We start from the raw sequence: 11359 nt of genomic DNA, 5'->3' as shown, positions 1-11359 counted from the left end.
GGTGGGGGTCAGTTGTCTTTCAGTTCTTCGTTAAGATATAAATTGTGTCACACTTTGATTGTTCATTTTATACAATTGTAATTTCCATTTCATCTGTAGAGTGTATATTTACAATATTTATGTTCACAACAGGTACAAATGTAGCTGTCTGGTTAAGAAGTTTGCTTCTTAATCACATGGTTCTTGGTTCAGTCCTACTGTATTGCCCTTTGGGCAAGTGTCTTCTACTCTAACCACTATAACCCTGGGTTTACCAAAGCTTTGTAGGTGGATTTGCTAGACAGAAACTATATATGTATAGATGTGTGTGTGTGTGTGTGTGTGTGTGTGCGTGTGCGTGTGTGTGTGTGTGTGTGTGTACTTGTCTCTCCATGACATCGCTGATAGTTGCAAAATGAGAGTTTACAAGCAGTAGCATGCATCATGCATTTCCAATATTCTGCAAAAGTATGTCTAGCAATGAGGAAATATTATCTTATTTGGAAATGGGTGAAGGATGGTGACTGGAAAGGCATCCAGCTGTACATCTGCTTCAACAAACACTGACTAGCCTATGCAAACATGAAATGAAAAAGTGGATGTCAAAGCAATGTGGACATTAAAGCCAACCTCTGATCAACAACAGGGGCCTTATTCCTGAATTTGAATTTGAACTGAGATCTTTTATTTCTAAACTAAACAAAGTGTTGTCTTTATCCACAAAATTGCTGGTGCTTGCTCTGGAAATTTTGAGTTAGATGTTACAATCCAGTTTAGAAATACCTTTCGTCTTTTACTTGCTTTAGTTATTGGACTACAACCATGGTGTTTAGTCAAACAAATCAAGTCTAGGACATATTTTTAAGACTGCTCTCCCTCCCCTCTCAAAACTCCTTGTCTTGCAAATTACTTGTTGACTCTACTGGTGCTGGTGCCACATAAAAAGCATCCAGTCCACACTGTGAAGTGACTGGCATTTGGAAGGGCAACCAGCTGTAAAAACCATGCCAAAACTGACCTCGACTGTGCAGGTGCTACATAAAAAAAACTCTCAGTCCTCTCTATGGGGTGGTTGGTGATAGGAAGGGCATTTAGCTATGAAAACCATTCCAAAACAGACACAGTAGTCTGGTGCAGTCTTCTACCTGGCTGGCTCTTGTCAGACTATCCAACCCATGCCAGCATCGAAGATGAACATTAAGTGACAATGATGATGATGATGATGATGATGATGGTGGTACTAATTTTATCGGTCTGTGTGTGTTTCTGTGTGTGTGTGCTTTCTTGTCTGGTGTACGGTCTTTGTGTCTGTCTGTGTGTTTGTGTGTGTCTGTGTATGTGTGTATGTATCTGCTTTTCTGTCTGTGTGTATGTGTGTGTGTCTGGGTGTGTGCTTTTCAGTTTGCGTGTACGTTGTGTGTGTGTGTGTGTGCTTTTCTGTTTGCGTGTATGTTCTTTGTGTGTATGTGTGTGTGTGTGTGCTTTTCTGTTTGCGTGTACGTTCTTTGTGTCTGTGTTTCTCTGCGTGTGTGCTTTTCTGTTTGTGTGTACGTTTTTTGTGTGTGTGTGCTTCTGTCTGCGTGTTCGTTCTTGTGTGTGTGTCTGTGTGTACGTTCTTTGTGTGTGTGTCTGTGTGTGCTTTTCTGTCTGCGTGTACGTTCTTTATGTTTGTGTGTGTGCTTTTCTGTCTGTGTGTGTGTGTGTTCGTTCTTTGTGTGTCTGTGTCTTTGTGTGTGCTTTTCTGTCTGTGTGTTCGTTCTTATTGTGTGTGTGTGTTTTTTGCTGAATCACTAAGTTAGTTACAGGATGCAAACAAACTAACATTGGTTGTCAAGTGGTAGAAGTGGACAAACAGGAGACATGCAATTAATTCAGAAGGCATTGATCAGCCTGGAGCTATAAAAGAAGAAAATATTTGCCCAAGGTACTGCACAGTGGGACTGAACCCAAGACCATGTGGCTGTAAAGCAAGCTTCTTAACCACACAGACATACCTGCACCTATGTACAAGAAATACCCAGGAATAAAAAACCCGATAGCAATCAGATATCAAAATAAAGAAAATGTAGATGTATGAGGGGGTGCTGAAAAGTTCCCGATTTTAAGGGTGTTGTGAAAGGCCTGGTTGGAGGCCCAAATTTCTGATTTCCTTTACAGTGCTTAGAAAAACTGAAGGGCTGCTCCATAAGTGGGTGAAGCTGAGTGGGGAATATGTTGAATAAAATCATAATTATTGATACTCCTCTATTTATTTTCTTTTACCCAAAGCGAGGATCTTTTCAGCACCCCTCGTATATATATATATATATGATTATATATACATGTTTGTATGTGTATGTATATATATATATATATATATATATATATATATATATATATATATATATATATATATGTTTGTATGTATATATATGTATAATTATTTATATATATATATATATATGCATATATATATATATATATATATATATATATATTTATATATACTTTATATTAAGAAGAAAATGCTGAGTTTAACTGATATATATCATTTTATTAACATATTGTTATTGATAGGCGTAGAAATGGCTGTGTGGTAAGTATCTTCCTTACCAACCACATGGTTCCGGCTTCAGTCCCACTGTGTGGCACCTTGGGTAAGTGTCTTCAACTATAGACACAGGCCGACCAAAGCCTTGTGAGTGGATTTGATAGACGGAAACTGAAAGAAGCCTGTCGTATACATATATATATATATATATATATATATATATATATATATATATATATATATATATATATGTATGTGTGTGTATATGTTTGTGTGTCTGTGTTTGTCCCCCCAACATCGCTTGACAACCGATGGTGGTGTGTTTACGTCCCTGTAACTTAGCAGTTCAGCAAAAGAGACTGATAGAATAAGTACTAGGCTTACAAAGAATAAGTACTCGGGTCGATTTGCTCGACTAAAGGCGGTGCTCAAGTATGGCCACAGTCACATGACTGAAACAAGTAAAAGAGTCAAAGAGTAAAAAAGAGATAATTCTGTGTAATCTACAATTGTTTTCATACCCAACTCATTCAATTAGAAATTAATAAACTAAGAATTAAAATTCATATCGAAAACAATGAGTTAAATATTTCCTTAGGGTGAAAATTATGCATAAAAAGAAAATCACATCCCAATTGTTTGGGTGATCATCAACAGACTTGATATGTCAATATTCTGTATATTAATGTGTGCGAGTGTATGTTAATATTTCAAAAATTTACTGTTATATACGCATATCACTTTTGTTTTTATTTATTTGTGCATGTGTTAAATCTATGTGTGCATGTATTTGTTAAATTTATGTGTGCGTGTGTGTGTGTTAATATTTATTTAAAAGCTGTTACATATTTATATGCACTTTGGTTTTATTTTTTATCATTTTTTGTGTGCGCATGTATCAATGTTTGTTAATATTTTGTGTGTGTGTATGTGTGTTAATATGTTTGAAAACAAAGGAACTGTTAGATTTAATATCACTATTAACTGCAAGTGAATCTATTTATATTCGAATTCTTATTATTAACTGTGAGAGTTTGAGAAGATATATAGTTTATATTGGTTAATCAAAATCATTTTTCAAGTTAATTAGTCGTAAGCGCTGGTGCAAAGGGTTAATCACTACTTTTATTAATTTAATTATTACTATTAATTTTGGTTTGTTTGGTGTGCAACATGTGATGGTGCAGAAATTCACTTTTCCTTTTGAATGCATTGTACTTGTATTCTACGTCATCAGATTAAGTGTTGAAAAGCATTTTCATCATTATATAATTTTCGAATTTCAATATACTAGAAAAGATATACATTATTTATTATTATTACTATTATCCAATTTTACCTACAAGTTAATAAGTTTACGTTCTATACAACTTTTATATAATATTTATAGTATTTTAGTTGTACCTTTTAATACATATCTATACCCTTTAATTTATCTAACTAGCAGAGCCACCCGGCGTTGCCCGGGAATGAAATTGTTGCTTATTGGTACTTACTCTTTTACTCTTTTACTTGTTTCAGTCATTTGACTGCGGCCATGCTGGAGCACCGCCTTTAGTTGAGCAAATCAACCCCAGGACAAATTCTTTGGAAGCCTAGTACTTATTCTATCGGTCTCTTTTGCCGAACCGCTAAGTTATGGGGACATAAACACACCAGCATCGGTTGTCAAGCGATGTTGGGGGGACAAACACAGACACACAAACACACACATACACATATATATACATATATACGACGGGCTTCTTTCAGTTTCCGTCTACCAAATCCACTCACAAGGCTTTGGTCGGCCTGAGGCTATAGTAGAAGACACTTGCCCAAGGTGCTACGCAGTGGGACTGAACCCAGAACCATGTGGTTGGTAAGCAAGCTACTTTCCACACAGCCACTCCTGCGCCTATACTTGGAAACTTTTACGATAATTAAAATGGGGCTTAAATGAAAAAAGTTCACACAGCGAATATACCACGTTATTATTTCACTGTTATATACACAGATATACATTGACGCATGTCAGTCGAAAAGTGGAAGTGTAATAGTAATACTTACTTTAACACTCAATGGTTTTACACTTTTGTATATGACATATACATACTATTCATGTAAGTGCTTCTTCATATACTATGTTTTCTGTCTTGCCATGCTTATCACTGAGAATGTAGAGGTTATTTTCATCTCCAACTCTAGAACATCCAGCATACAGCTGACCATGTGAGAAGCAAGGTTGAAGGAGGTTAAGTCCCGCCACCTTTAGAGATTGACCTTGTGCTTTGTTGATAGACATTGCAAAGGTAAGTTTGACCGGAAACTGCAGTCTCTTGAACTGAAAGGGGAGATCATTTGAAATGAGAGGTATCCTTGGAATGAAGACATTCTCACCCATCATGCTGCCTGTAATTATTGTTGCTTCCAACACATGGGGCATGGCTGTTTTAACAACCAACCTTGTTCTATTGCAGAGTCTGGGTGCATCAAGGTTTCTTAATAGCATTATGGGAGCACATATTTTCACGATCAGAATGTGTGGTGGAAATCCTGATGGCTGAAGTGAATTGAGGAACTCCACTGGGTAATGCGTTGCCTGTTCTTGATCATGGACAGAGTTAATTGATCTGTATGAACATTCAGGTCCTGGAGGCTGAGTTAACAAATTTAAATTCAGCTTGTCTACAGAATCATTCCTTGGTGCCAGAATTGTTCTTTCACATAGCCACTTGTGACTAACCCTAACCCTGGTTAGTAAATTATGAAGTTACTTACATCAGTAAATGTGAAGTTGTTAGCGATTGAAAACATAAACTGTTAGTGAGAACAGTAACGATTGAAATTAAAGTGAGGTTGAAGTGAAATTTGTCACTCAGCGAACCAAACAGCCAGTATCGAAGGTACCAGAAAAAAAGAAAACCTCAGCAACAGGAAAACACAAAACCGTACTTCTGTTAGTAAATGATGAAATTACTGACATCAGTAAATGTGAACTTGTTAGCGATTGACAACGTAAACTTTTATTGAGAACAGTAACAATTGAAGTTAAAGTGAGGTTGAAGCGAAATTTGTCACTCAGTGAACCAAACAGCCAGTATCGAAGGTACCAGAAAAAAAAAAAACCTCAGCAACAGGGAAACATGAAACCGAACTTCTGTTAGTAAATGATGAAATTACTTACATCAGTAAATGTGAGTAAACTTTTAGTGTGAACAGTAACGATTGAAGTTAAAGTGAAGAAATAACTATGGCTACCGGAAGTTGACATTGAGGAACATTTTTAAAGAAGTGAATCTTAAATATAAAGCAATATTATTTATCTTAATAAAAAAAATCAAATGAAGAGCCTAAGATTTATCCGAGGTCAAATTATTCCTGCATCACAAGTATGGAAGTAAATAGTGAAGCCGTTTCCACGTGATAAGCAATTACACACACATCTCTGTTTTATATATAGTATAGATTAACATTTTAATCTATCTTTTATTATATTTTATATTTTATTTTTTTATTTATAGTTTTTAAATACATATCTATAAGAATGTGTGCAAGATAAACCTTTTTCACATTTACTGTTAATAAGTTTGTGTTTAGATGTTAATATTGGGAAAAGTCCATCAATACAGAAATCACAGTGATTGTCAGCTATTCTATAGAATTTAGCATGGCTCATAATTTCTCACTTCAGATTAAAATCCTTATTTTTGTCCTTTGACTCCCATATTAGTTTGCTTAGATTGGTACTGGTTGATTTATTTTTATCTTTAAATGTGCTTTCATGGTTGGTAATTCTTCGCTTAATACAATTTTTCATACCCTGTATGTAATAATAATTTATTCCTTCAGATTTTACATTGCACCTATATACCACATTTTTCTTTTTGCATAGATTTTTAAGTGGACAGTTTTCTCTTATTTTGTTGATATATAAATTAAACTAGGGAAGCTTAGATGTTAGCATCCCTTTTAGGAGGAATCTTTATCATCAAAATTGCTTATATATATATATATATATATATATATATATATATATATATATATATATATATATATATATATATATTGGTAATAAAATCCATATTCCTTTTACAAATTTATTGAAACAAATGATACAGTTCTTTATTACATAGGAAAATGAAAGTAAATCTTCAACTTTTTATTGTCTCCAGACATAGTGTTGCATGCTTGCCTTTCCATGCATGCCACCATCTCTGAACCAAAAAAATGAAATTCCACACTTCTTAGCGTGCAGCTATTTAGCTCACTCCTGAACAGTCATGCAGCCAGCCACCTGGAAAATAAGAAATAAGACAATAAGAAATTAAGAAATCCCTATTTGTGTTGTCTGTTTAAAAAATGTTTACGTCATGACTTCAGTGATACTAAAAATTCTATAAACAATTTCTAATGCCTAGTTACTTTCCAGCCACCCTGTGTGTGTGTGTGTGTGTGTGTGTGTGTGTGTGTGTGTGTATATATATATATATATATATATATATATATATATATATATACGGGGCAGGGGGGTTGAAAAGTTCCCTACTTTAAGGGTGTCATGAAAGGCCTTCCGAGTTCTTTTACAGGGCTTAGAACAACTGAAAGACCATTGCAATAAGTGTGTGAAAGTGGAAGGAGAATATGTTAAATAAAATCATAATTTACTGATCCTCCTGCATTTTCTTTTACCCAGAGCCAGGAACTTTTCAGCACCCCCTCATAAATGATAATTTATATTCTAATGATGCTGTATCTACTGAATGGTTATGAATTTCATAAAGGGATTCCAGGTTCATTCTCACTTCATGACTGCTTGGCTAAGTGTCTTTGAGAATAATCTCAGGTCAACCCAAGTCTTGTGAGTGAAACTCTCTGGACATGTGCTCTGCAAGTGACCATCAGATGGATTATTCCTGTATTTCAAAGGTTTGACTTTATCACATGTTGTGTCACTCTGACTATGATGTAGGATTATTTAAAGGTACATGTGTTTGAGGAGTACTCAACCATTTACATGTAAATTTTAATGGGCAGGTTATTTCATTTGGTAGGGTATTCAGTTGACTGATGACTAAATAATGGAACTACTTACACATGGTTGGCACTTAAACCCAAGAACCTTTCTTTTATATTTTTCATACTCTAAAGATGAAATGAACATTCAGAACAGAAAATTAGAGTCTTCATGACAACAATTCATTCAGAACAATAGCAACAACAACAACAACAACAGCTTCCTCATCACCATCACCACCACCACCACCAATACTACAACTGCCATTCACCCCCAGTCCTATCATTATTATTATTTAACATCCACTTTTCTATGCTTGCTTGGGTCAAATGAAATTAGTAGGGGCAGATTTTCTATGGTCGGATGCTCTTCCTGTCACCCACCCTCACCCGTTTCTGAGCTAGGTTATATTTCCCATGGCTAGACATCGAAACAAACAACACTGCTTGTATAACAGTGATACATGTTTGCAACTATCACAAGATGCTAGGTCATTTCATATTATTTGGGCATTGAATTTTTCTTTAGAGGAATTTATACAATAACCTTAAAATGGTCAGAGAGAAAGACATGTAAATAAATATTGAATAGAAATTGTGATGATCTGCCATGGTGTGATATTGTGGAATGAGGTGATAGTTAGATATTACATTTCGCTGTACAATGTTGTGGTGTTTGGGTTGACTATATTGTATAACGTGATATTTGTATCGCCCTGTGTTACTGTATCGCATGGTGAAATATTATATATTATATATTAGTATAGCATGGTGAGATATTATATATTACCATATATAGTGATATATTAATATAGCATGAAGAATGATGGACTAGGAAAATCATTAGAGTATCTAATAAAATGCATGGTAGTATGCCTTTATGGTTTAAGTTAAAATCCTTCCAAGGTCAACAAAATACTGTATACGTCAACAACTAAGGCTGCTTTGATTGAATTATACCCCACTACCACCTAATTTCCAGTTTTGTACTTATGTAAGAAAATTTTAGCTTTTACTTGTTTCAGCCATTAGACTGCAGCCATGCTGCCTTGAAGAACTCTTAGTCAAGTGGATCAATCCCCAAACTTTTTTTTTAAAACCCGGTACTAATTCCTTCGGTGTCTTTTGCCAAACTGCTAAGTGGCATAAACACACCAGCACCAATTGTAAAATAGGGATGAGCAACAAACACAAACACAAAGATGCACACATGTATATATATATATATATACAAAGGGCTTCTTATAGTTTCCTTCTACCAAATCCATTCCCAAGGCTTTGGTCAAACTGAGGCTGCAGTAGAAGACACTTGCCCAAAGTGCCACGCAGTGGGACTGAATCCAGAACCATGTGATTGGGAAGCAAACTTCTTACCACATAGCCACTCTAAAGAAGGGTGTAAGGTAAAGCAAATTTTAAGGTAATGGTTTATTGTTCATCAGAACAGGTGTATTCGGATAATAATTCTCATATATATATAAAATGCCTGATATTTGTCAAGAACTGCTGTTGAATCTTCTGTTTAATGTGCATATATTTCTTTCAGATCTACCCAAGTTTTCTACTTCATGGAGTCACAGTTTGATGATTACTTCTGCCCCTGCGCCCCTAATCTATAAATGCAGTATGCTTCATACCAAGCCTCGACATAAACAAATTCTAGCAAAGAAATCGAAAGTTACCCATGGTTTGTATTCAGCTATTCGATCATATAAACGCACAACCACTCCACCATAACCACAATTGTCTCCCCTTACCACCAGAAGAAAAGAGATAAAAGTACAGATGGAAACTATTCATATAAGCTGTAACGAAGCTTAAATATTTTTTTCATGTTGACCACAACTTTTATAACTGGAAAGGACGAAAGTAAACAAGAAAGCAAAATTTAAGGTTGAGCTGGGACATAAATAACTGTGATATTTGCTTGTTATGTCATCTTTATAGATAACAAAAGAAATCTTTCAATAACTTCCTTTCAAAGATTTTGCATTGTTTGTTGCTGAATTGAAGGATGTATGCAATCTCAGAAAAGATATTTCTTTATGAATTATTGACAAATATATTATTGACAGTATGGCCATTTTATTGTTTGACATTCTGAATCCCAAAGGAAACCACAAAAGTTTTGTTCGCATTTTTATTATAACTACTCACTCACTTCACCATCTTTCTCTCTATCTTCTCTCTTTCAACAACTATGACTGCTAGTTCCCATGAGCAACAACTTCTTTTACACTGGATGTCATATGAAACAGTAGTACATGAAGTGTAATAGAAGTGTTGGAAGATACAAATAACAGTGCCAACTTCACATTAGTAAGCTAACGACTACCAAGTGACCTTTAAGCAAAACCATTCTTTTTTTTTTTTTTTTTGTTACAGAAATCTGGAAAATCGAAGAATATTTCTCTTCTAATGTCCTTTTTTGAATTGTTTCATATTGACATCCTACTTCTCTTGAATTTATGATTTGAATCTGATTAAAATTTATTCTATTCTGTATAAGTATGTAAGAATTTTTTGGGTTGTTTGTTTTTTTTTGTTTTATGTTTGTTTTTTTTTGTTTTTTTGTTTTTTTGTTTTTAGAAATATTTCTACAAAATATAAACTTTTTGAAAAACTACCTGAAAGTTTTTTTTTTTCCTAATTCATTTTAACCCTTTAGCATTTAATCCAGTCATATCCTGCCCAAATATTTCAACTGTTCTATGCTCAAATCAGCCACTTCCAGTCGCTAGCATGTACTCTACATAATGACATTCTAAAAATAACATAATCACATCATTGAAATCTCATAGCTTTGAGATAATGCATGGCTAATTCCAAACAATATGAATAAGTAAGCATTACATGTGACAGAGTAATCTGAATGCTGAAGGGTTAAAAACCTTACCAGAACATTTTGTTTGTAACAGCCAACTGCCTACTTTTGCTATTTCAGCATTTTTTTCAGAAGAATTTTATGGTGAAATGAAAATTTCTGATGTCATTTTTCTTATTACAAGCTTTCCATTTTACCCTTTTCTGCCATTTATGATATGGGATTGCTCAATATTTTTGATGAGATAACTGTGAATCATTTTCAATGTTAAACTAAAGCACAGTTACCAGTACACTTCCTATATAAGTGATCATATCTTAATGCATTGATTGTAACCTTGTAGCAACTGACATTTACTTTATTGAATGACATACAAAGAAAATAAAGGCAGAATGATGCAAAATAACAGAATGAATTACATGGGTCAGTTTTGATTTCAGCCATAATAGAAATAACTACACATTTTATTTATATAACATAGCCAACGAAGAAAAGGCAACACTTAAGACCTTTCAGGGCCCTCCAAGATTAGTAGTAGGAGGAGCAGGGAAGAAAGTAAGAATGAAGCAGATTGTCTTTATCTACCCAGAGCTCAAGGAGGTTGAGACTTGATCCAATTTGAAATCCCTTACAAAACCACTGCAATTGGACTGGCAAAGTATCTTGAAACATCTAATGACTTGATGCTAAAGCATGTGTTTCTCCCAGCTATTGCTTCGATTCCTCTAAGAAATCCAACTGGAAATCAATGACTTTGGATGAGCCTGGGTATAAATGGCACATCTGTTAATGGCTTGAACACCAAATATTTCCATCTCTATACACTTTATTTATTTCACAATAGTTTCCTATCTAATTTTATTTGTAACAGCCAAACTGCCCACTTTTACTGCTTCGGTATGATTGTCTTTTTCAGAAGAATTTATGGTCCAATAAAGTTTCTGATGACATCTCTGTCACACATGCTTTCCGTTTGTTCCCATTCCTAATATGTAAGGTATGGGATTGCTCAACAGTGATAGACAAATATT

At 34.6% G+C, this 11359-nt stretch overlaps 1 protein-coding gene across 7 annotated transcripts in view; it reads left to right on the top strand.

Annotated features, from left to right (window-relative positions):
- Nucleotides 1–10023, top strand: part of LOC106875928 (tubulin polyglutamylase ttll6) — a 420072-nt gene extending 410049 nt beyond the window's left edge. For 5 of the 7 annotated variants that reach the window (XM_014924244.3, XM_089344881.1, XM_014924246.3 and 2 more), the window contains one exon: nucleotides 9051–10023. In XM_014924244.3, the coding sequence (XP_014779730.1) occupies nucleotides 9051–9241 (191 nt within the window). In that variant the 3' untranslated portion in view covers nucleotides 9242–10023. The remainder of the gene's footprint in view (nucleotides 1–9050) is intronic. The other 2 variants (XM_014924247.3, XM_014924245.3) reach the window with 1 other exon arrangement.
- Nucleotides 10024–11359: the final 1336 nt, after the last annotated feature.

The sequence above is a fragment of the Octopus bimaculoides genome, chromosome 2 (genome assembly GCF_046866305.1).
Source record: "Octopus bimaculoides isolate indiv1 chromosome 2, ASM4686630v1, whole genome shotgun sequence".
In the NCBI taxonomy this organism is placed as follows: domain Eukaryota; kingdom Metazoa; phylum Mollusca; class Cephalopoda; order Octopoda; family Octopodidae; genus Octopus; species Octopus bimaculoides.
The sequence above is the reverse complement of the archived record's forward strand: the minus strand, read 5'-3'. Positions and strand labels throughout refer to the sequence as shown.